A 27,198-nucleotide genomic window follows, 5' to 3' on the forward strand; every position below is an offset into this window, starting at 1 on the left:
CAGCATGTGAAGAAACTGCTTCTCTACACACCTTAACTTAATTTACTCTTTGAAGCCTTTGTCACAAGCTAATGTCCGATACAATGGATATCTACCTTCAACGTTGTGGAAGGGCCTATGCAGGGCAGCTTGCGTCATGTCATCCACCTTGATGTTCCAAATGTCCATAGGCTAACAAACCACCAACTAATAATTACAGTCCTCAAGTGAGGGGCAAAGAGGTGTACTTGCTGTGAATCATAGAATCATTACAACACAGGAGGCTGCCATTCAGCCCATTTTTGTAACAGCAATCCAGTTAGTCCCACTCCTCCACTCTTTCCCCATAGCCCTGCAAATTTCTTCCCTTCAAATATTTATCCAGTTCCTTTTGAAAGCCACAGTTGAATCTGCATCCATCACCCTCTCAAGCAACGCATTCCAGATCATAACTACTCGCTGCATAAAAAAGTTTTTCCTCACGTTGCCTTTGGTTCTTTTGCCAATCACCTTAAATCCGTGTCCTCTGATTCTCGACCCTTCCGCCAATGGGACAGTTTCTCTTTATTTAGTTTATCTAAACCTGTCATGATTTTGAACTATCTATCTATCAAATCTCCTCTTAACCTTCTCTGTTTGGAGGAGAACCACCCCAGCTTCTCCAGTCTATCCACGTAACTGAAGTCTCTCATCCCTGGAGCTATTCTAGTAAATCTTTTCTGCACCCTCTCTAGGGCCTTCACATCCTTCCTAAAGTGCGGTGCCCAGAATTGCACACAATACTCCAGTTGTGGCCGAACCAGTGTTTTATAAAGGTTCAACATAACTTCCTTGCTTTTGTACTTTATGCCTCCATTTATAAAGCCCAGGATCCCATATGCTTTTTTAACCGCTTTCTCAACCTATCCTGCCACCTTCAAAGATTTGTGCACATATACCCCCAGGTCTCTCTGTTCCTGCACCCCCATTAGAATTGTACCATTTTGTTTATATTGCCTCTCCCGTTCTTCCTGCCAAAATGTATCACTTTGCACTTCTCTGCATTAAATTTCATCTGTCATGTGTTCGCCCATTCCACCAGCCTATCTATGTCCCCCTGAAGTCTATTACTATCCTCCTCACTGTTTACTACACTCCCAAGTTATGAGTTATCGGCAAATTTTGAAATTGTGCCCTGTACACCCAAGCCCAAGTCATTATAATACATCAAAAAAAGCAGTGGTCCTAGTACTGACCCCTGGGGACCACCACTCTGTTTCACCTTCCTCCAGTCCAAAAAACAACCGTTCACCACTACTCTCTGTTTCCTGTCCACTTAGCCAATTTCGTATCCATGCTGCCACTGCCCCTTTTATTCCATGGGCTTCAATTTTGCTGACAAGCCTATTACGTGGCACTTTATCAAATGCCTTTTGGAAGTCCTTATACACAACATCAACCGCATTGCCCTCATCAACCATCTCTGTTACCTCATCAAAAAACTCAATCAAGTTAGTTGAACACGATTTGCCTTCAACAAATCCGTGCTGGCTTTCCTTTATTAATCCATACTTGTCCAAGTGACTATTAATTTTGTCCCAGATTATCGTTTTTAAAAGTTTCCCCACCACTGAGGTTAAACTGACTGGCTTGTAGTTGCTGGGTTCACCCTTACACCCTTTTTTGAACAAGGATGTAACATTTGCTATTCTCCAGTCCTCTGGCACCACCCTCATAGCTAAGGATGATTGGAAAATTATGGCCAGTACCTCTGCAATTTCCTTCCTTACTTCCCTTACTGTGAAGTTGACACTCAGCGGTTTTAGAAACCAGCAAAAGACACCCAAAAGATTGATAAAAAGGAGAAAATAGAATATAGAATATGAAAGTAAACTAGCAAGAAATATAAAAACGGATTGTAAGAGCTTCTACAAGTATGTAAAATGGAAGAAAGTAGAAAAAGTAAACGTTGGTCCCTTAGAGGCAGAGACAGGAGAAGTTATAATGGGGAACTCAGGAAATGACAGATGAGTTAAAGAAATATTTTGTATCTGTCTTCACAGTAGAAGACACAAAAAGCATACCAGAAATAGTAGGGAACCCAGGGTCTAATGAGAGTGAGGAACTTAAAGTAATTAATATCAGTAGAGAAAAAGTACTTGAGAAATTAATGGGACTAAAAGTCGATAAATCCCCTGGACCTGATGGCCTACATCCAAGGGTTCTAAAAGAGGTGGCTGCAGAGATAGTCGATGCATTGGTTGTGATCGTCCAAAATTCCCTAGATTCTAGAATGGTCCCAACGGATTGGAAGTTAGCAAATGTAACCCCGCTATTCAAGAAAGGAGAGAGAGAGAAAACAGGGAACTGCAGGCCAGTTAGCCTGACATCAGTCGTCAGGAAAATGCTGGAATCTATTATTAAGGAAGTGGTAACAGGGCACTTAGAAAATCATAATATGATTAGGCAGAGTCAACATGGTTTTATGAAAGGGAAATTGTGTTTGACAAAATTATTAGAGTTTTTTGAGGCTGTAACTATTTGGATTTTCAAAAGGCATTCGATAAGGTGCCACATAAAAGGTTGTTATGCAAGATAAGAGCGCATGGGGTTGGGGTAACATATTAGCATGGATAGGGGATTGGTTAACGGTCAGAAAACAGAGAGTAGGGATAAACGGGTCATTCTCAGGTTGGCAGGCTGTAACTAGTGGGGTGCCGCAAGGATCGGTGCTTGAGCCTCAGCTATTTACAATCTATATTAATGACTTAGATGAAGGGACTGAGTGTAAAGTATTTAAGTTTGCTGACGATACAAAGCTAGGTGAGAAAGTAAGCTGTGAGGAGGACACAAAGGGCTCGATATTAGCAGGGCGGCGGGTTCTCAGCGGGGGGTCGACTGGGCGCGTGGGTAATGTGCCTGGTGAAATCAGTGTGCTCCGCACGCAATTACAGGCTAATTGGAGCCACTTACCTGTGCTTCCGGGTTTCCCGCTGGTAAGCTGCGCGGCAGGCGGACTGCGCATGCGCAGCAAGGTCTGTCAGCTGGAGGAGCCCTATTTAAAGGGGCAGGCCACCAATGCTTCTCCTGCAGCAAACAACCAATTCTGAACCATGGAGCACGCCAGATGGAAGGCTGCCCCAAGATTTTCAGACTGCTCACTCCAGCTGCTGCTGGATGGGGTGAGGAGGGAAATATTTTTCCTGTCTGATGGGAGGACGTGCCCTCCCTCCACCACGAAGGAGGCCTGGCTGGAGGTGGCCGAGGAGGTCACCAGCTGCGGCAATGTGCCACGAACCTGGGTCCAGTGCAGGAAGAGATTTAATGACCTAACCAGGTTAGGCAAAGTGAGTATACTTACGCATTCTCCCACACTCCGTCTTCCACATCACCTCCACCACCACACAATCCCTTCTGCACTGCCACCACAACGCTCTCGCATCACTCCTCACATCCACTCAACTATCATCCTCACCTTGCCTGCACGTACTCACCACCCCTGTCCCCATTCGAACACTACCATGCAACCCAATCCTCATACAAAATATCATGGCTATGTTGCACACGCACCCTCCCATGCATCCCCCTTACGCTCAACCCCATCCACACCAATGCATGCAGTGTCTCACCATGCAACCATCACTCAATCACGCCCCTGTGTTTTGCCTTGATAGGAGAAGAGATGCCAGAACGCCCAGGAGAGGGCATGGACCGGAGGGGGCCCGCCACACCAGGTGGTCCTAACGGACGCGGAGCAGCAGGCATTGGAGATTAGCCGCACGCTGGAGTGCCTGTCCATGGCGGATGCCGAGGCTGGGATTGCACAAGTGGCCGGTGACACAAAGCTAACACTCAGCACTCATGATAGTGAATGACCTTAGCATCACTTGGCATCTGCAGCACCTCAACATCTGTCCACATGCCTAATATTGCTTTCTGTTCTCTTGCCGGGCCATCTGCGAGCGCCGTGACCGTGGAGGGCAATTTCTCAGAGGACCTGCCAGTCTCTGAGGGTCCATCATCACATCAGAGCCATCCATCCACCAGCGCAGATACATACACCTCGGTGGGTCCCCGTCCTCACTTAGTTGGGCTTGCACATGGTGAGTCACCACGCACATGTGAGCACAAGCAGACCCTGGTGGCAGGGGCAGCCATGGAGAATCCATGTCGGTGGGAGCACTCTTCTCCAGGCTCTGCTCAGCTGGACCCAGATGCTGAACCCTGGGGGCCAGCCATGAAAAGGAGAGTCATCGAGGGGCAGCAGCACATTGCCGAGGCACTGGAACAGGTGCCACACGCACTCTCCACAATTGCGCAGAGGATGGAGGAGTCCAACTCCTGCATGAGGGGAATGGTGGCACAGGTAGAGGAGGGTATCTCCGAGATAGTGTCGCAGGGACGTGAAGGCATCTCTGAGATAGTGTCGTGGGTAGGTGCAGAAAGGTCTGCGGTGGAGGAAAGGCTAGCCTCCCTCAAGCGTCAAGCACAGCTCAACAATGAGTCCATTCAGGCCCTGACAACGGCCGTTCGGATTCAGGGTGAGCAACATTCTGCCGCCTTGAACAGGCTGACAGATACTTTACAGGTGGCCTTCCAAGGCCTCACACAAGTCCTCCAAACTGCCGTCCAGCAGGGTGGAAGGAGTGATGTGGGCCTGGGCCAGGAGAGGGATGATGATGAAAGGGGACATAGAAGTGGGGACGCCACTCAAAGCGCTCCCACGTCGCCCCCTCTCAAACAATACCCGCAATGCTGCCCCCTCTCCAGGTGGCCGAGTCTGCCCCTGCACAGGTACGGGTGGAGCAGTCTTTGGAGGGGACCTCACGGGCACCCAAACCCAGAGGGCGTCGGCTCAAAGCATCTCATCGGTCAGGGCATGAACAAGAGCAACCTGCCACTACCTCTGCTGAAGCCACAGGGGTAGCACCACGTAGGGGTTCCCGGAAAAGCAAGGCGAAGGTTTTGTGAGCACAAAGGGAATGCGCAAGGGTGTCTGACGATTTGTCATGTTTTTCATTTATATCTGTTTTGTTTCACATGCACAATAAATATTATCACCACTACTGCCACGTCTTGCCCATTCTCGACTGGCTTGTGGAACAGGTTCTTATCATGGGGTTCACCATGAACACGCATACTTGATGCCACCCATTGTGTCACTGCAGAGTGGGTGTGGGTGTATTTGCAGGGCTCTTTTGTGCAGACGACTGAGAGACGCCGGCGATGTCCCCGTTGGCATCCTGGAAGGATGCAGAGGAGAAGTTGTTAAGGGCAGTGGTGACTTTGACCGCGACTGTTAAGAAGATGGTGCTCGGGCCAGCCGGGAGCAGCTCGGCATGAAAGAGGCTGCAGATGTCCACGACTACATGTCGAGCGACTCTGAGCCTCCGTGTGCACTGCTGCTCAGAGTGGTCCAGGAAGCTGAGCCTCGGTCTGTGGACCCTGTGGCGAGGGTAGTGCCCTCTGCGACGCATCTCTCTCTGCGGTTACCCTCCCTCCTGCTGTGCAGGTGGATGTGTCACAGCACTGTGGAGCTCCACGTGTCAGAGGTGGACGGCGTGGCCGGTGATGCTGTTCGCCCTCCGAGGAGGTCATGACTGCAGTTACGGCGGCCCCCATCCGGAAGTTTGAGGGTTTCCGCAAGGTAGGTAAATGTGTCTGGACACCGGGGTAAGTGTGCAGGTTTATGCATTTGATTGTTAGGAGAAGGGTGGTGGAGGCCAAACTTTGTCCAAAGTGACAGAGTGGCCTCCTGCAATGAGTGAGGGTCTCCACCCCCCCACCTGTCAAATGGACCTTTGCAGCTGCCACAGGCTGGTGGCTGCAACACATCCATTTCAACTGGGAGTGTTTCCCCCAGTACGGGAAACAGTCTCAGTTAATTGCAAAATCCGATCCCTCCTAAAATATCAGGTCAATCAGGTCTGTAAACAACCCGAAGTACCTGTTCAAGTACTTTAAGTGGCACCCCGCTGGCTTTAATTGCCGGCGGGAGTCCCACACGCGTGCATGTGAGCGCATCACTGGGGAACCCGCCCCAGGAATCCTGGATTTTCGCAGCCCCCCCCGGCACGAACGCACCCGATTGCGGGTGCGAAAATAGAGCCCAAAGAGTCTGCAAAGGGATAAAGTTAAGTGAGTGGGCAAGAAGGTGGCAGATGGAGTATAATGTGGGGAAATATATGAGGTTCTTCACTTTGGTAGGAAGAACAGAAAATCAGAATATTTTTTAAATGGTTAGAAACTATTAAATGTTGGTGTTCAGAGGGACTTGGGTGTCCTCGTACGAGAAACACAAGAAGTTAGCATGTAGGTACAGCAAGTAATTAAGAAAGCAAATGGCACGTCATCCTTTATTGCAAGAGGGTTGGAGTATAAGAGTAAGGAAGTCTTACTACAATTGTACAGGGCTTTGGTGAGACCATATCTGGAGTGCTGCGTACAGTTTTGGGCTCCTTATCTAAGGAAGGATATACTTGCCTTAGAAGAGGTGCAATGAAGGTTCACTAGATTAATTCCTAGGATGAGAGGGTTGTCCTGTGAGGAGAGGCTGAGTAGAATGGGCCTATACTCTCTGGAGTTTAGAAGAATGAGAGGTGATCTAAATGAAACATATAATATTCTGAGGGGGCTTGGCAGGGTAAATGCTGAGAGGTTGTTTCCCCTGGCTGGAGAGTTTAGAACTAGGGGGATAGTCGCAGGATAAGAGGTCGGCTATTTAAGACTGAGATGAAGAGGAATTTCTTCACTCAGACGCTTGTGAATCTTTGGAATTCTCTATCCCAGAGGGCTGTGGATGCTCGGTCATTGAATATATTCAAGGCTGAGATAGATAGATTTTTGGACTCTAGGGGAAATCAAGGGACATGGGGATCGGGCGGGAAAGTGGAGTTGAGGTTGAAGATCAGCCATGATTTCTCGAATGGTGGAGCAGGCTCGAGGGGCTGTATAGCCTACTCCTGCTCCCTTATGTTCACACAACCTAGAGTATAGCTTTTCTTTCTTCTGTACACCTACCCTGGAAAGCACAACCCAAGATGATATTTTCTAGGAAATCTGAAGAATTTAGGTAACCTAGCATTTAGGTAACAAAATATTTGAAACTTTGTCTGTCCATCCTAAGCTTCTCCTTTAAAGAGGCTGAAGCCTTTGACACAAACTGATGTCCGATGCAACAAGCAAAGATCTTTTAGCTGGGGCTAAACCAACTGGCACAATGAGGCAGCCCATCGGACTTTATACAATGTGGGAGGAGGGGACTATGTGCAGCACTACCTATCTGGGACATCATGATGACATTTCCAAAGGTGTGCTATGCAATGATTAACCCAGAACCTATCGCGCTAGGCTATACTCATGTGGTGTGTGGAGGATGTGGAATAAAGAACCTAAACTTCATATCTTTCGCTCAGATCAGATTGAAAAAAAATTTTTCAACAGAAAATAAATTGTTCAATATATACTTCAAATGATAAAAGAATACATATTCATACCTCCATCAGTATTCTTTTTGTATGAGTTATGATGTTCTTGAGGTTGTCCAAGATCACTCCATATTGTGTTATTAATTTTTTTCAGGTTTAGTTCTATTTTTCCCACTTTACTTGCACAGTGCACTAAAAAAATAAATTGCAATTTACTTGCAATTAACAAAACGTACAAGAAATGGCATAATAGAACTCAGCAGTATGAAAGTTTTACATTAAATTCCTAATGTAATACTAAGCTGGAGCCAAAGCTTTTATGATTACAAACATGATCTCCACCTTCAACAAGGGGATACAAGGGGATTCCAGAAAATCGTGAGGAGTCCATGCCTAAATTTTTGATACACGTTAGGAACAGGCGAAGGTCCAAGCCTGGATCGTGAACTCATAAAATGACCCTGTATTTCAGGTGAGCAACAGATTTTAAATTAAATGTTATTGACATTTTATTAACGCATTTCCCTAGATTATTATTAAGGGGATTCTATGAAATATTGATGTAAACAGACAATTATCACTTAAGGAACTAAATGCAAAAATATTACAAACTGTTAATAGGAAAGCCAGTGAAATTGATCTGAAAGTATGAATAACAGAATAATAAATTCAATATTTTCTGAAAGCAGCCAATTTTATTAACATTCAACATACCAGAAACGACCTCTTGAACATCATGACTCAGTTCTATAAAAAATAAATTGGGGCCTTTTGTTAGTATCAAATAACATTTTAAAATATATACAATTAAAATAAAACAAAATCTATAAGATTGACTAACTTAAAGTGAGACACTCTAATGTGCTCCCTTAGTATTGTGTACTACTAATAAGGGTGAATTTAGGCCCAGTTGGCTGGCTGGGTAAATAGCATGGCATGGAACTAAGCCACTTGGACCGGGAAGGTCCCAAGTTCAATCTGGTGAGTGGCAAGTTACCTAATCTCAGCCGGGCCACTTGTTCTCAGATTGTGGGCCAAGCTGGCAAAGCTATATTTAGTGCCCATCTGTGGTTGCCTTGAGAAGGTGATGGGTGACCTTCTTTACACCAATTATTTTCACAACTGAGTGGCATACTAGGCCACTTCAGAGCACATTAAATATCAATCGCATAGTGTGGGACTGGAGTCAGATACAGGACAGAAAGGGTAGGGGTGGGAGGTGCATTTCCCTGAAGGATATTAGTGAACCATTCGGGTTTTAACAACAATCAGGCAGCTTTCATGATAATTTCTCTGGTGCTAGCCCACAAATTACAGACATACTGAGTTCAGTTTCACAACCTGTTATGGTGGGATTTGACTTCACAATCTCGGGGTTGCTAGTTTGTATTTAGTTTTTAGTGTCTGCGAGCTAGGTAGCAGATACAAAAAGAACCAGGGCTCTTGCTATAGGGGTTCATCCTTACAGTAAGTGTGCTTGTGCGGACAGTGAGGACAGGATTGAACTTAGCTGTGATGATTCCAATGGTTCAGTAGCCTTTAAAAACTCAATGTCCATGCTCACAGAAAGAATGGTTGTCTGTTCTTTTGCTTATGGAACCATAGGGATGATTCTTTGATTTGGCACTGCCAGAAAGAGCCTCTCCTCACCAAGAGTTCCCAATTGGGCAATGATGACGGCATGCAGAGATAGCCATCGGGGCTTTGGGGGGGCAGGTGGGGAAGAGGTCTGCGATTGCGACTGCCTCCCTCTTGCTACCGGGTTTTCTGAGCCCTGGGAAACCCACGTGGCAACTGCTAAATTTAAAATCAGGCTCCCAATGGCACTGTCCGAGCTTGAATTAAATTTGCTAATAAGGTGTCCCGCCTCTCCAAGGTGGGACAACTGCACGACACGAAATCCACCGCCGTAAAAACGGCACAGGGCGCATGCGCGGCGGGTTGGGGACACGTTCCCCTTTTTAAAATTTTTAATCCACGAGAATCTGCAAATCATTGACACTTATAGGCCAAAATGAAGGCTACCAACAAGGCAGTTTTCTATGAAAATTTTAAACTGCACATTAGTTGTGGAAATGATACTAACATTAAGCTATGTAATATCAAATTAAGATTCCAATTTGGGATCAAGGAGGTCTATACGGGTACAAACTCCAGATAGTTTGCATGAACTATTGGGTCACCATATTGTGACAAAATTGAGTATTTTTGTCTTGTTTTGACTTGGTCGAGATTCTTTTAATTCAAGCTCAAGACTCAAGGGTCAAGATTTTCTCCTGGAGTTATGCCAGCTACCTGTCATAACTCCAGGGGGCAGCAGTGGGAAATTCCTCGGGAGCTCGGCCGCCTGTCCCACGCTCTCCCAAAGCACTTCCAGGACTGTCCGTCGGAAGTGACAGGAGACAAGATATACAAATATGCATATGCAGTGCATTCTAAGGACATGCAAATAATGATAACGTTTCTGGTGTTGCTATGCTGGGGGGGGGGGGGGGGGCATGGGGGTGGAATTTAAATTTTGAAAGTCCTATTGGGAACTGAATCAATCATGGGTGATCAAATCAACTCCACAGCCCTGAAAAATTTACCTAACCCCCACCCCGATCATTATTTTCCTCCCTCTCCGAGAAAGGAATCCTGCTCGTAGCCTGACAAAAATATTCTGAAAACTGCCATTCAGGCAGGGAGAACTCATGTATCAAAGAGGTGACAGTGAAAAATCCCAGTCAAGTTGTTTAAAAATCAGCTGCAGTGGAATCGATGTCCCAGCTTAAATTACTTGAAATGTTACTTTGACAGAGAACAAAAGTGCACCCAGCACTGATCCTTGGGGTACACCACTTCCAACCCTTCTCCAAAGCAAACACCTATTTACCATATCGCTGTTTCCTGTCCATCAACCAACTTTCTATCCATGCTGCTATATTTCCTCTTAGACCATGCAACTGAATTTATCAAACAAATCTCTTGTGGCACCTTATTAAATGTCTTCTGAAAATCCAGATGCACCACATCAACTGCATTCCCTTTACCTACCCAATCACATCTTCAAAAAACTCTATTAAATTTGTCAAACATGAGTTACAAATCCATTTTGATTAAATAGCTCTAAATGCTCACTAATTTTATCTCAAATTATGGAATCCAACAGTTTGTCCATAACTGATGTTACTGGTCTGCGGTTACCAATGTCGTCTTTTCCATCTTGAAGAAAAGTGTTGCATTGGCTAGTCTCCAATCCCATGGTACAATTTGAACAATTAAGGAGGACAAATGCCATTATAACACAGTGACTTATCCACCAAAACAGAATCTATCAATTTTAACTTCCTTTCTGCTGTAATCCCCATTACTGGAGATTTCAATGTTTACCATCACCAATGGCTCTACTTCTCTGCTTCAGGTAATATGGCTTCAAACTCTCCATGGCCAAATCATCTTACTCCAGGATCAAGGACAACATCAAACTCCTCCTTTTCACTATAAACCAACTCATTTGTCCTCCCTTACTCTCCCCCCACCATCCTCATTTCTAACCTGAAGTACAAGGAGCTCACAGATTTGATCTTCAAAACAGAGGTTAACCTGTTGGCTATCCTTCTGTGAAACTTCTTAGGATGTTTCACTACATTAAAGGCTGTTGGTATTGATGACAAAATCTTGTACAAGTCATCACTCTCTCCATAAAGATCCCACATTATTAGGTAAATGCAGTTTACATGCTTCAAATGGACAACAGAAAACTGTATCCCATATCAGCAATCTGTGCCCTGGTTGTAACTGTCTAAAGAACCATAACATTTTCATTTCCTACTTTCCTTTAATTTATACTATCACAAACATTTTCTACGTGTAGTTTTCAATTTAAAAATGTTTACAATATTATGGAAAAATGGTTTTCTTTAAAATTTCTTAAACCTTAAATGTCCCTAACTTGGTGCTGGCCCAAGGGAGTTCTAATCGTGAAACAATGAACAATTTCAAACTTGCATTTTAATAGGCAAACCTTTGGAGGTGCAGTATCAAAGCCCTCAAAAGCGCAATATCTGTGATGAATTTGTAACAAATAACGTACATACGGAATAAAAATGCTCGTCTTATTTTTAGATTCCGCAGGCCAACGGCAGCAGTGAAGTGCCTACATACCCACGTGAAGGATATAAGAATATTCTTGTTGACGAACTTCTGTTCTTAGCACACCACCCTCCAGGTCTACTATCACGGAATTTGGGTTGATGTCCTTTGAAAGAATTTTACACAAATTAAGAACTACCACAAATTCTGTGCGACCTAATATTTCATGATTAATAGGTTCAGATTAAGAATTTGAATAATTACTTTATATATACTTAGAATAGCTGATCACTTCTCATACAAGTGGCGTTTCAATAATACAGGGGTATAAATTACTGGTACCAATATTATCATTGAAGTAGTCATATCAAATTCCTCCCTTTCCTTTTGAAGGGAGATATTAACATGTAATTTGTGGGCTGGTACCAGAAAAAATGACCATGAAAGCTGATTGTTGTAAAAACTCAACTGGTGCATTGATGTCTGACAGAGAAGGGATCTTACCACCTCTACCCGATCTGGCCTACATGTGACTCTAGTCCAAACAACACAGTTCACTCTTCATACTCTCTCTATTGGTCTAGCAAGCCACTCAGTTGTACAAACCATGGCAGTTATGGATGGATAATAACTACAGGATAGCCAATGTCACCCATGACTTGAACACATTTTTTTTAAAAAGCAATACTTGGTAAGGGGAGTGGGATTAGCTGCACAGTTCTGGGCTTTGGCAGAACTGGGGTGGAGGTCCTGGAGTTTAGTAGCACTCAAGTGGGGCTGCTGGTGTCTGCACCATTGGCAGAACCTTTGGTATGGAATCACTGTGGAGGGGAATCAAAAATTTGGCAGAACTAGGGTTGGAATGTGGAGTTTCGCTCACTTATCAATCTTAGTGTCTGTCAGCAGTGAGGGAAGGACATGGGTATGGACCTCATAGCACTGGGTGGGGGATGCATCGCAGGTCTAGCAGCATTGGTCCCTTCTAAGAGATCTCTGCCAACACTAAATTTGGTGTTTTGTGATTGGTCCCTACAAATGGATCTGTGTGTGTGTCCATCTATATCTGTGTCACTGGCATCAGTAATTAGAACCTTTATATTTTCTAACTATCAACAAAACACGGACGAATGTCAGATGATAACTACAGGCTTTCTGTTTGCTTTCAATAAGGAAAAGGAAAGGCACTGTGCATGTCTCTCTCTCTCCTCACAGCTATCAGTATTTAGAATGTTTACATTTTCTAATCATTAACAAAACACAGCCAATAATTAGAAGCTTTCTGTTGTTTGCAAAATTCAAGGCATTTTTTTTGCAAAACAAACTCACATTCAGATAAGGAAAGCCACTCCATCTATCTGCATGTCTTTCCCTTTCAGCTGAATACATTTTCGAAGGTTTAGAGATTATTTAGAATTCAAACACCAACTAATGCTAAAACAAGTGTTACAGTACTGGACTAGCAACTCAGAGGTTGTGAGTTCAAACTCAATCAGGCTAAGTTAAACTGAATTCAATAAATCTGATCATTTGTGGGCTGCCACCAGAACACTACCACCATGAAAGCTGTCAGATTGTGTAAAAACCCAACTGGTTCACTAATATCCTTAAGGGAAGGGAACCCATCAATCCTACCCAGTCTGGCCTACATGTGATTCCAGTCCCATACTATGTGGTTAACTCTTAATGCCTTCAGGGCAACTAGGAAGACAGTATTTATTGTCCATCCCCAGTGTTATCCAAGAACAAATAAAAAAAAATATAAGTAGTACAGACTAATTTTTTTGTCCCTCCTACATAGCATTGCTATTTAAAAAAAAACTTAAATGTAACATTTGATCTTTCATTTCTATACTTGGTCCACTATCACCTCCTTCTGCCTTGCATCATCTACCCCATCACAGACCTTTCCCTTGCCCCATACTTGTTTAAAAGCTGTTCATCTCTAACATCTTCCAGTTCTGATGAAAGGTCATCGACCTGAAATGTTAACTCTGTTTCTCTCTCTACAGATGCTACCCGACCTGCTGAGTGTTTCCAGCATTTTGTTTTTATTTCAGATTTCCAGCATCCGCAATATTTTGCTTTTGTCATTATAACATTAACCTGAATAAGGCTTTTGAAGTGTATTCTCTAGCTTTTCTTTAAATAATTTTGAAAACAAAACTAATCAAATAGAATTGAAGGCTGAGAGAAGCATTTTACCGTTTAGCGAGCTTAAGTGTCACTGATGTTTCTCGGAAAACTGTGCTTACTGCGCACTGATAGATTAAGTGAGTGGGCAAAACTGTGGCAGGTGGAGGTCAATGTGGGGAGAGTGTGAGGTCATCCACTTTAGACTCAAGAAAGATAGATCAGAGTATTTTTTAAATGGCAAGAAGCTAGGAACTGTGGAGGAGCAGAGAGATTTAGGGGCCTTCAGTTTATAGAGTCACCACTCTTGGCAAAAAAGATCAAGTCCAAGCTTGGGGTTTTTAAGGAGAGCCTCGAGTCCTTCATTAATAGCTAGTGGATAGGTACAAAAGATAATCAAAAAGGCTATTGGAATGTTGGCCTTTATCTCAAGAGGGCTGGAATACAAAGGGGTGGAAGTTATGTTACAGCTGTACAGTGCTCTGGTGAGACCCCATCTGGAGTACTGCGTTCAGTACTGGGCAACGCACCTCAGGAAGGATATACTGACCTTGGAAGTGGTGCACTGCAGGTTCACCAGAACTATACCGGGACTATGAGGACAGGTTGCATAGACTAGGCTTTTATTCCCTTGAGTATTAAAGATTAATGGATAATTTAATTGGGGTGTTTAAAATAATTAAAAAGGAGTTGATAGAGAGTAACTATTTTCTCTGGAGGGAGAGTTCAGAACAAGGGGACATAATCTTAAAATTAGAGCTAGGCCGTTCAGGGGTGATGTCAGGAAGCACTTCTTCAAACAAATCTGTGAAATAGTGGAAATCTAGAACTTTCTCCCCCAAAAAGAGGGTAGGTCAATTGAAAATTTCAAAACTGAAATTGATAGATTTTTGTTAGGTAAGGGTATTAATGGTTACAGAACTAAGGCATGTTGATGGAGTTAACATCAGCCATGATCTAACTGAATGGCGGAACAGGTTCGAGGGGGTGAATGGCCTACTCCTGGTCCTATGTTCCTAAACTGCCGTCAGTTTATAGAGTCACCACTCTTGGCAAAAAAGATCAAGTCCAAGCTTGGGGTTTTTAAGGAGAGCCTCGAGTCCTTCAAGTAAAAACTTTAATTAGACAGTAAAGACACAGTTACTGAGAAAAAAATGGCAATTTATTTTTCAAAAATCATTTTCAGTGATTTCATTAATTCATCAACCAACCATGCCAGGAAATTGTTTATACAGGAAAATGCCATTATAAAATAAGTTTTAATGTTAAATGATAACACAATAGTTTCATCAATAGTTGTGTTGACAAGGATTAAGATTAATGTGGACAGGAAGTGCAGACATGCACATGATTTTTAATATATAGATCTATCATAGATCTTTTACTAATGGAGAGATCACAAGCAGATCCACAGCTCACCATAACCATGAATGTGGAATGTCTTTACCAATTAGCTGGAGAAGAGAGTTGCTAGAAAAAAACAAAGCAACTCATCAGCCTGAAGCAGTCTCCAATCAGTTTCCCTCTCTGTATCATTGCTTTTTCTGATCCCACTGACCAACTCCTTGGCTATGCAGAAATGTAAGCTCTATTCCTTTTTAAGATTGGCTTCCTCTGGTAAAGTTCAAGTAATATTTTTTAGTAAGCAAATAGTGAATTTACACTACATTTTGGGAAAAAAAGTCCTGTTACCAATTGGTAATTTTTGTAATTGACAATAACCAAGGCCAGTAATTTTTCATTTTCACAGGAAAATTGGAAGGTAGCAAATGTAACCCCGCTATTCAAGAAAGGAGGGAGAGAGAAAACAGGGAACTACAGGCCAGTTAGCCTGACATCAGTTGTTGGGAAAATACTGGAATCCATTATTAAGGAAGTGGTAACAGGGCACTTAGAAAATCATAATATAATTAGGCAGAGTCAATGTGGTTTTATGAAAGGGAAATCGCATTTGACAAATTTATTAGAGTTTTTAAGAGGATGTAACGAGCAGTGTAGATAAAGGAGAACTAATGAATGTAGTACATTTGGATTTACAAAAGGCATTCAATAAGGTGCCACATAAAAGGTTGTTACGCAAGATAAGGGCTCATGGGATTGGGGTTAATATATTAGCATGTATAGAGAATTGGCTAATGGACAGAAAACAGAGAATAGAGATAAACGGGTCATTTTCAGGTTGGCAGGCTGTAACTAGTGGGGTGTTGCAAGGATCAGTGCTTGGGCCTCAGCTATTTACAATCTATATTAATGACTTAGATGAAGGGACCAAGTATAATGAATCCAAGTTTGCTGACAATACAAAGCTAGGTGGGAAAGTACGCTGAGGAGGACACAGAGTCTGCAAAGGGATATAGACAGGCTAAGTGAGTGGGCGAGAAGGTGGCAGATGGAGTATAATGTGGGGAAATGTGAGGTTATTCACTTTGGTAGGAAGAGTAGAAAAACAAAATATTTTTTAAATGGTGAGAAACTATTAAATGTTGGTTTTCAGAGATTTAGATATCCTCGTACAAGAAACACAAAAAGTTAGCATGCAGGTACAGTAAGAAATTAGGAAGGCAAATAGCTGTTGGTCTTTATTGCAAGGGGGTTGGAGTACAAGAGTAAGGAAGCCTTACTACAGTTGTACAGGGCTTTGGTGAGACCTCACCTGGAGTAATGTGTAGAGTTTTGGTCTTCTTATCTAAGGAAGGATATACTTGCCTTAGAGGCGGTGCAACAAAGGTTCACTAGATTAATTCTTGTGATGAGGGTTGTCCAATGAGGAGAGATTGAGTAGAATGGGCTTATACTGTCTGGAGTTTAGAAGAATGAGAGGTGATCTCATTGAAACACAAGATTCCGAGGGGGCTTGATAGGGTAGATGCTGAGAGGTTATTTCCCCTGGGTGGAGAGTCTAGAACGAGAAGGCATAGTCGCAGGATAAGGGGTTGGTCATTTAAGACAGAGATGAGGAGGAATTTCTTCACTCAGAGGGTTGTGAATCTTTGGAATTCTCTACCCGAGGGCTGTAGATGCTCTGTCAGTGAGTATATTCAAGGCTGAGATAGATAGATTTTTGGACTCTAGGGTAATCAAGAGATATGGGGATCGGATGGGAAAGTGGAGTTGAGGTCGAAGATCAGCCATGATCTTATTGAATGGCGGAGCAGGCATGAGGTGCCATATGGCCTACCCCTGCTCCTATTTCTTATGAAAACATATGGGGCTATGGAATATGGTCCTCCAAACACCAGTAAAACACCCCACAATCGTTTGCAATAAAAAACAGAATTTGATTTATTCAGTCACTGTAAACCAATATAAAACACAATTGGTTTGTTCTCCTGTAAACAGTTTGGAGTCTGTAGTCTTTTTACACTCAATCCAAAGTGTGAACAAATTAAAATGCAACAGAAATGTTTCTGATGTCATATACTAATATAAACTGAATCAAGAAATTAATATGCTAGTTTTAATCCCGTGAGAAGAGCATTAGGCATTAGGATGATGCGTTGTTTTCATACAAATTCAATATCATGTTCGCAGCTAAACCACACAGGACACAATTATAAATATAGGTATCTATACTTCCCTTTGGAGGATATGCTGGGATCCTAATGTACTGGAGAGTGTGTCCTAGAGTCTGTCAGCATTGAGATTGGCACAAGGATCTGGCAGATTCAGGTCAACGTGATCCAATCTGCATCCAACATGTTCTCGGCTATCAGTTCAGGTCACAGCCTGAAACCGTTTACTGAATTCAAAATGCACTGTTACTATATTTACCAACAAATGCCAATATGCAGGCAGAAAACAGGATTTAAAGCACTCTTTGAGCTTAAAACCTGCTTCAGTCAGGAATCTTGGCTAACAGCCCAGGATCTTACAGCCTGATGATTGGAAACAGGCCAGCATTGGGTCAGGGTGGGTGTCTGGAGCCTGATCACTAGGCAGGCAGGGGACACAGCAACTTAAGTGTGAACTGTAAATATATTGGTGGGATACAGGGCAAGGAAGGCGACATATGGAAGGGAGTTGTAACAGGTCACACTCTGTTCTTTCTCTCTTTGACTCTATCTACAAATATTCCACATCACTCTCAGACACACACATTCACTTTCACCTTCTTCCCTTCTGTCTCTTTCTCTGCTCCCTCCCTTCTGTCCTCTTCTCCTTTTCTATTTCTTTGGCTTGTTTTACTTTTCTCTCTCTCCCTCCCTCTCTCCTTCTCCCCCTCTCTCTCCCTCTTCCCCTTCTGGGTTGGCCTGTGTTTCTCTCTTCTCTGCTTTGGGGAGTAGGAGGGGTCAGCTAGGCCCGCGGGACAGCACTTCAGGAAGCGGGAAGGAGAAGAGGAGGGATCGGCCAAGTCTGCAGGCTAGCATTTCTGGAAGCAGGTGCAATTTGGAAGGGACACTGGCCAAAATTGCAAGTACCAGAAGCGGACAATAGGATTTCAAAAGAAAGAAAAAAAGAACAGCGAGCAGCAAGAGTTAGTTTAAAAAAAAGAGCAAGGAACACAACCAGAGCAGGTAAAGGGGCTTCAAAAAAAAAAAAACAGGAAAACCAGCGGGCAATTGCCCTTCAAAATACAATTAGGGATGAAAACAAAAAAATGTGGAAAATGGGCTTTTCAAAGAGAACACAAAAGAGAAAGCGTGAGAGCGAAAGAGCAAGCACACAAAAGAGTGTGTGCGAAAAGAGCACGCGCAAGAGAGAGAGAGAGAGATGGATGGGAGAAGCTCAAGGCGATCACATGATCTGGTCTGTCAAACAGGGGCAAGTATAATCGACAGAATAGTGGCACAGTGCCACCTAGCTTGAAGACTCTTAAGAGAACTGAATCACTGCTCAAGTAGGAAAATTGTAGTGACAGAAATAGTGAGACTAGAAAAATGTAAACCAAGAAATGTGTACTCAAAGTTAATTGTGACACAGAAAGTGCATCCTACACAGATACAGATTGATGAGATATACACCAGTTGACCTCCCGTGGCATTGCTTGGAAGTCAGAGGATACATTGGTCCTTTTACCAAACTTCAAGGTCCCCCTCAAGAGCTACGAAAGCCCATATATCTTTCTGCCATGCTGTTCAGCTCTACCCCTCTGCCAGACCCCATGATCGTCTCTCCCATTTCAGACACCAGGAACCCAAAGAGACAAACCCAACATTCCAAACCACCTCTGCAAGATAACAAGCAAAACGCATCAAGGTTGGGGTAGGCCCCTGGTATTTAGGACCACTCGGGGAGGGCGGGTATCGAGGGGTTCACAGCTCCTTCTTTTATATTCCTTTGGTTTGTGTTGATTCCATCTCTTTCTCCGACTTGTACCATTTCTCAGCATTGAGATGTATTTTCCTAGCACTGGGAGGGTGGAGTGGTCTTGCAATTTGATAGAACTAGAGTGGGGTCCTGGAGTTTGCCAAGACTGCAGTTGATACACTGAGGTTTGACAGCAATGTGAAGGTGTAATCTGGTATTTGGCATAACTAGGGATTGGGATGGTGGGGGGGTGGGGTGGAGTGGAGTGAAAGAGAGGCAGGGGTGGAGGGGGGCAGGAAATGGGTGAAAGAAAAAAAAAGAGGGGAGGAAAGTCCGGGATGAGGGTCTGACAGTTGCAAGTTGATAGGGAGAACTGGGGGAACTACTGAGATGGGAGAGCTGGGGTCGCAGTATTCTGGGGGGGGGGGGGGGGGGGGGGGTGGGGGGAAGGAGTAGAGAACATTGGCAGACATCAACCTTTGTTTACCCCAGCCCTACACCTCTCACGTTGGTCTCTTCTGCTTCCTCTCACCCACCGGTTGCTACACCCATTTCTCCCTCTCATCCCTCCTCCTCTTGTTCCTTCCAGCCATCACATCCAAATCCCTTCAGCTGCCCTCTCTGCCCGCTCGCTCACTCACTCACTCACTCTCCCGCCCCCTTTCCCTGGTAAAACATTTCCACTTTAACTACAAAGAGCCGGTTCCAGGTTTAGTGCTGGCAAAAAAAATTGCAATGATGGCTCGGAGGCAGATCAGCATGGCGACTGAGACTCGAGATAGAGGGGGGAAATAGTGGCACCTGGGGGCGGGCTCAGAGGAACCATTGTTGAGACCACGCAGGTTAAAAATAATTTTAAAATATATATCACAAAAATGAAAAAGCAAAACTCATCTGAAAGTTGTAAAAGCCTCAGACTGGTGCTCACTGCGCCTAGTCAGGGTTAAGTAAGCAACAGCGCTATCTGCCTTGGAGACTAAATGAGGGAAGTCAATCAAAATCAAAAGAAATATTTTAGCATGACAGAAAAGCAAAACAGAAAAAGTGTTATACTTAAAAGAAATGTGTGTATATGGATATATACACAAACATTTACAAGTGGACAATGAGATGCTGGTAAAAAATTGAGCCCATGATTCTCAATACAGCAGAAGGTCCATCAAAGTCATCTCATTCTATCCAAGGGAGCACTTGCCTGTAGTTTGGTTCCAGTAGTTAGTGACTCTTAGATTTACTTGTAAGATTTCTTGGAAGGATTACTGATAAACAGCACAGTAGAGCAGAACTCATCTACTACATTTTGCTAAAAGTAACACAACAGACCTCAAATTAAGATCAATGTTATAATTTGCCAAACTCCCTTTTCAAGGCTGAATTTACCAAATATTTGCACGGCTTTTCAAACATTTCAATACACAATTCAGTAAGATAACAGCTGCTCCTTAATTGTCAAGTTAAATTGATCTTCAGAATTATTCAGCAAAGTTCGGGCTTCTTCTCCTTCTCCCACGTCCTACAGATTGCTCGACATGCCTGTAGTAAGCAAACTATTGCATTCAGCTAGGATTGCATATTATCTATTCAATGGCAGTGCTGCAGGTGGTTTTATTCTGGAACACATACCTTTTGTTTGGTGTAAATAACAACTGTGATTGTATCCTCTGTCTGAAACCATTCATGTCTGGTAAAATTGTTAAAAAAACAATTTGAGTTGGATGACAATACCTTTTGAATTCAGAATATAAAATATATTTTCAAGGTCAAACTGAAGTGAGTGTATAACATCCATAGCCTCAAAGAACGGACAAGTGATAGAAAACTAGAGAAACTGGGGCTGCTTAAGGTAAAAAAGGTGACAGATTGGATTTAACAGAAGGATACAAGATACTAAACAATCTTAGAGCATTACTTCATGGCGAGCCATGACTAAAGGACATCAAGGAGCATAGGTTCAAAGTGGTGAAAGGCAAATTTGTGCTTTAGGGAAGGAAACCTGCGTGCTTACCCAGTCTGGCCTATATGTGACTCCAGTCCCACACCAGTGTGGTTGACTCTTAACTGCCCTTGCAAGCCACTCAGTTGTGTCAAACCGCTATGCGGTTCAAGAAAACAGCCTACTACCACCTTCTCAGGGCAATTAGGGATGGGCAATAAATGCCAGCCAGGCCAGTGATACCCACATCACAGGAATGATTTTTTAAAAATTATAACTGATTTCAGGAAGAATTTCTTCACTTGAAGTGTAATCAGCACTTGAGATAGACTGAAGTCATTCAAGACCCAGTTGGCTGCCTTGAGGGGAGGTTTGTAGGTTTTTCCTTTTGGAGGAATAGGACAAGATGGGCTGAATGGCCATCCTAATCTATATTTATCTTGCAAACAGGTACGTCGTACTGGATTCTTGATTAAACGAGGATGAGTTAGCTAAAAAGACAGGGCAAGAACCAGATTACCGAATGAGGAGAAGTTGTTAAGTGAAACAAAGAAAGTACAATTTATCTGAAAGAATATCCTTGGGAGATAAGAACAGAGAGAGAGGAGCATGCTGATTAGCTATTCGAGGCAGTAGCAGAGCCCCTTCAAAAATCTCCTTCAGATCCTCCTCTTCGACCATGCTTTTGCCCCTTAATCCTATCCCCCTTTTTCTCGCTACCCATCCTTTGCACGTAATAAACACAATAGATATGCAAGACGTTGTTGAATATTAGTACGGTTAAAAAGAAAAATCGGAATGGAAGCCGGGTCCACTATGGCAATTTACACACTTTTAGCAAATAAATGCTTTACAGTTTACCCACACAATAGTCTATTCAAAGAAGGAAAATAGATTACAAGGCTTCTTCAGACAGGTTTATACATTTTTGTCATCGATGTCCTTTATATTTGTCACCCCTGAATAAGCTGGCAGATAAAACTAGACAAGTTACCCGGAAAGTTGATATGGTGGATGATACTAAAATTATTATAACTATCACCAGCAGCAGTTTACATCAATTTGTATTTATATAGAACCTTTAACCTAGAAAAACTAGGTTCGGAGGAGAAAAAGAGCAGGCACCAAGATTTTGAGGGAAGTTTAGGTGAACAAAACCTGATAAGTTTTGAGAAAGCTTTTAAAGATGGGGAGGGAGATAAAAAGATGTGGGATGTGGTTTGAGGAGGGAGCTCCCAAGCGTAGGGGCAAGGTGACTTATGGTCTGCCACCCAAGGTGGAGTGGAGGGAAGGGATGGGGAAGCACAGGAGGTCAGAGTCAGAGAACTAGAGGAATCAAAAGCCACTGAAGAAAGAATCATAGAAAATTTACGGCACAGAAGGAGGCCATTCAGCCCATCGTGTCCGCGCCGGCCCGAAAATGAGCCACCCAGCCTAATCCCACTTTCCAGCACTTGGTCCGTAGCCTTGTAGGTTATGGCACTTCAGGTGCACATCCAGGTACTTTTTAAATGAGTTGAGGGTTTCTGCCTCTACCACCCTTTCAGACAGTGAGTTCCAGACCACTACTACCCTCTGGGTGAAAAATCTTTCCTCAGCTCCCCTCTAATCCTTCTACCAATCACTTTAAATCTATGCCCCCTGGTTATTGACCTCTTTGCTAAGAGAAATAGATCCTTCCTATTCATTCTATTTAGTGTTTAGTACACCTCAATTAAATCGCCCCTCAGCCTCCTCTGTTCCAAAGAGAACAACCCCAGCCTATCCAATCTTTCCTCATAGCTAAAATTCTCCAGTCCTGGCAAATCCTTGTAAATCTCCTCTGCACCCTCTCTAGTGCAATTACATCCTTCCTGTAATGTGGTGACCAGAACTGTACACAGTACTCAAGCTGTGGCCTAACCAGTGTTTCATAAGTTCCAGCATTACCTCCCCGCTCTTATATTCCATGACTCGGCTAATAAAGGAAAGTTTTCCATATGTCTTCTTAACCACCTTATCTACCTGTCCTGCTATCTGCAGGGATCTGTGGATGTGCACTCCAAGATCCCTCACTTCCTCTACACCTTTCAGTATCCTCCCATTTATTGTGTACTCTCTTGTCTTGTTTGCCCTCCCCAAATGAATTGCCTCACACTTCTCCAGATTGAATTCCATTTGCCACTTTTCTGCCCACCTGATCAGTCCATTGATATCTTCCTGCAGTCTACAGCTTTCCTCCTCACTATCAACCACACAGTCAATTTTTGTATCATCTGCAAACTTCTTAATCATGCCCCCTAAGTTTAAGTCCAAATCATTAATATAGATCACTAAAAGCAAGGGACCTAGTACTGAGCCCGGCAGAACCCCACTGGAAACAGCCTTCCAGTCATAAAAACACCCGTCGACCATTACCCTTTGCTTCTTGCCACTGAGCCAATTTTGGATCCAACTTGCCACTCTCCCTTGGATTCCATGGGCATGTACTTTTTTGACCAGTCTGCCATGTGGAACCTTGTCAAAAGCCATGCTGAAATCCATGTAGACTACATCAAGTGCACTACCCTCATCGACCCTCCTTGTTACCTCCTCAAAAAATTCAATCTAGTTAGTCAGACACGACTTTCCCTTAACAAATCCGTGCTGACTGTCCTGGATTACATCGTGCTTTTCTAAGTGACTGTTCATCCTGTCCCTCAGAATTGATTCCAATAATTTGCCCACCACCAAGGTTAGACTGACTGGCCTGTAATTACTTGGTCTATCCTTCGCTCCCTTGGTACAATGGTACAACATTAGCAGTCCTCCAATCTTCCGGCACCACGCCTGTATCCAGTGAGGATTGGAAGATGACGGTCAGAGCCTCCGCTATTTCCTCCCCTGCTTCTTTTAACAGCCTGGGATACATTTCATCTGGCCCTGGTGAGTTATTTACTTTCAAAGTTGCAAATCACCTTAATACTTCCTCTCTCACTAAGTTTATCCCATCCAATATTTCACACTCCTTCTCGAACTACAATGTCTGCATCGTCCCTCTCCTTTATGAAGACAGACGCAAAGTATTCATTAAGAACCATACCCACATCTTCCGCCTCCACACATAGGTTACTTTTTTGGTCTCTAATAGGCCCTACTCTTTTCTTAGTTATCCTCTTGCTCTTAATGTATTTACCTTTGGGTTTTCCTTGCCAATATATTTTCATGCCCTCTCTTTGCTTTCCTAATTTGCTTTTTAATTTCACCCCTGCACTTTTTATACTTCTCCAGGCTTTCTGTAGTATTGAGTTCTTGGTGTCTGACATAAACTTCCCTTTTCTGCCTTATCTTACCCTGTATGCTCCTGGTCATCCAGGGGGCTCTAGATTTGGCAGCCCCACCCTTTTCTTTGTGGGAACATGTTTAGTCTGAACTCCTTGAATCTTCCCCTTGAATGCCTCCCACTGCTCTGACATTGGTTTACCTTCAAGTAGCTGTTTCCAGTCTACTTTTGCTAAATCACTTCTTAGCTTAGTAAAATTGGCCTTTCCCCAATTGAGAACTTTAACTCCTGTTCTATCTTTGTCCTTTTCCATATCTATGCTAAATCTAACTGAATTATGATCACTACCACCAAAATGCTCTCCTACTGATACTCCTTCCAACTGCCCAGCCTCATTTCCTAAAACTAAATCCAGAACTGCCCCCTTTCTTGTTGGGCTTGCCACGTACTGGCAAAGTTCTCCTGAATGCAATTTAAGAATTTTGCATCCAGTATACTCTTCACACTGTTTGTGTCCCAGTTAATATTAGGATAGTTGAAATCCCCTACTATTCCTGCCCTACTGTTTTTGCACTACTTAGAAATTTGCCTACATATTTACTCTTCTATCTCCCTCTGACTGTTTGGGGGTCTATAGTACACTACCAGAAGTGTGACTGCCTCTTTTTTGTTCCTTCGCTCAACCCATATGGCCTCATATGATGATCCTCCTAACATGTATCATCCCTCCTCACAGCTGTAATTGTTTCTTTAACCAAAATTGCCACTCCCTCTCCTTTTTATCTCCTTCTCTATCTCGTCTGAAAACCTTGTAACCAGGAATGATGAGCTGCCATTCCTGCCCCTCTTTAAGCCACGTTTTTGTAAAAGCTAAAATATTGTAATGCCATGTGTCTCTGTGCCCTCAGCTCATCTGTCTTATTCACTATCCTCCTTGCATTGAGGTATATACCTTTAAGCACTGCCAAACTCTCTTGCTGTTTATTTTCTAACCTTTGTTTCCTCTGTCTTCCTAAGTCACTTACTAAAAGGCTGGAGAAGGTTGCAGAGGTAGGGTTGGGTAAAGCTGTGAAGGACATGGATTTTAAATTTAATCCATTAGGGAACTGGTGGTGGGAAACAGGTCTCACAGAATGCAGTAGACAGAATATTGAGCGTTCTGGAGTTTATGGAGGATGGGGCTTGGAAGGCTGCCGAGACAGTGTTGGAGTCTAGAGATGATATAGGTATGGATAAGGGTTTTGGCAGCATGGAGATAAGATATACGGAGAGGTGGTTGTCTTTGTTGATGTGGAATTGATCAGTTTTGATAATGGATAGAATATGAAGCTCAGCCCTGGGTCTCAAGAAAATGCCTAGGTTGTGGGCAGTCTGGTTTAGTCTGAGCGAGCAGCCAGTGAAAGGATGAAATCAATGGCAAGGTTGCAAACGGAGGTTAAAAACCATGTTTAATTATTAGAAATTCAGCTCACCCACTGCTTAATATCAAGCAGGCAGTCTGAAAGCACAGAGATGGTGGTGGAATCAAGAGATGTGGTGGACTGGTAGAGCTGATGTCATCCTAGATGTGGAAACTTATCTCGTCCACAGATTACATCATCAAAAGGGCAGAATGTAGATGATGATGAGGAGGAGGAGGAAGCCAAAGATGGAACCATGGGGAACTCCAGAGGTGACCATGTGGGAGTTGTAGGAGAAGCCATTGCTGGCTGTGTTGGGACAGGGAGGCATGGAATTATGCAAGGGCAGTCCTACTGAGTAGGACTATGGAGGACAATGACATTTCACAGAGGACAACTCCTGATAAAGCGCCACACTCAGAGGATATCAGTGGTGATTCTGACCAGAGTAGTCTCAATGCTGTGAGCAGGTTGGAAGATATTCGAACAGGGAGTTGTGGAAGAGGTGAGCATGCAGCTGGAATGCTCAATAATATTGGACAAGAAGAGGAAGTTAAAGAGTGGATGGTAACTGGAGGGAGCAGTCCCAGCAGTGAAACCAGCAAGTGGGTGAAGGACAGAGGTAGGGTGGGGAGAATAGGCAATGCTCTCTTAAGGAGGTAGCTTTATCTTGCAGATGAAGTTCAGATATACTCATTGTTAAGGAGCAGGGGTCCTCAAGCTGTGAAACAGGGCACCAGGGGAAGGGGCAGGAATGACAGTGGATGGCCATGGATGTAGTGGCAAAGGAAATTACCTGCACAAGCAAGTGTCAGTCCAGATGCCATCTTGACGAAATTAATGGAATCTGGGTTGGGAGCAACTCAGCTGTTGAAGTTTCCTTCTTCAGAGCACATTACCCACCCCACCTTGCTGCTCTGGCGTCCTTAGTCCCCTTCATACCAGGCTTTAGCAGCCATTTTATCATTCAAGTTTTATAAACACCTAACAGAGATTTTTCTGGAATAAACATAATGCAAGGGATAAAATATTTAGGCTCTGTCTTAGTGTGCAGGAAAATATCTACCTGCCAGGGACACAAAAAAATGGAAAGTACAAACCCACACTTACCACACTGCCGGTTAACAAAATTGTAGCCCAGTAATTTACTGTTTGCAGTATTACCATATGAATGTTTAATGGATTTGTGTCATTCCTCTGTCTGCCATTTTAAAGCAGGCATTATCCCATTTATTTCATATTTCATAGCAATGAATTAAATGGAAACACTAGTCTAGGTGTACCTCAAAGCCATCATAAATCAAAGCTTTTTGGCAGATCATAAAATCTGCACCTTAATTCACGATTTATATCCAGTAATATTGATCTTTTATCAGCTGGCACATAAGTCAAAAAGGTATAAACTTTTGCACCTTTGCACAATTCATTCTTTCCCCATCACAATCTAATACTAACATATTGTAGCATTTCTAGCACCCTGAAACTTTTACGGCGAGATGTGACCCATGGGAATTACTTAAATTTTATTGTACAACATTAAGCATGCTGTAATTTACACATCATATGTATGTTTCCTGTTAGAATTTCCACAGAATACCTTATAGTTGCCAAGGTCAATGAGTACAGAGGAGCCCAGAAATGAATGTTGGCAATATTAGCAGATGAATACCTAAACTGATACAAATCACTGGTTAGGCCACAATTAGAATATTGTGCCCAAAACTGGACACCTTACTTTAGGAAGAATGCCAAAGCAATGAATAGGGTACACAAAAGATTCACAAGGAT

The 27,198-nt window shown here is 43.3% G+C and overlaps 1 protein-coding gene across 3 annotated transcripts in view; it reads right to left on the reverse strand.

Moving 5' to 3' along the window:
- cyb5r4 (cytochrome b5 reductase 4) overlaps window positions 1–27,198 on the reverse strand; it is a 113,559-nt gene that overhangs the window by 58,732 nt on the left and 27,629 nt on the right. For all 3 annotated transcript variants that reach the window (XM_067984943.1, XM_067984942.1, XM_067984944.1), the window contains 4 exons: window positions 20,460–20,517; window positions 11,532–11,625; window positions 8,100–8,132; window positions 7,455–7,577 (listed from right to left, as the gene is read on the reverse strand). In XM_067984943.1, the coding sequence (XP_067841044.1) occupies window positions 7,455–7,577; window positions 8,100–8,132; window positions 11,532–11,625; window positions 20,460–20,517 (308 nt within the window). The remainder of the gene's footprint in view (window positions 1–7,454; window positions 7,578–8,099; window positions 8,133–11,531; window positions 11,626–20,459; window positions 20,518–27,198) is intronic.

This window comes from Heptranchias perlo, chromosome 5 (genome assembly GCF_035084215.1).
Source record: "Heptranchias perlo isolate sHepPer1 chromosome 5, sHepPer1.hap1, whole genome shotgun sequence".
NCBI lineage: Eukaryota > Metazoa > Chordata > Chondrichthyes > Hexanchiformes > Hexanchidae > Heptranchias > Heptranchias perlo.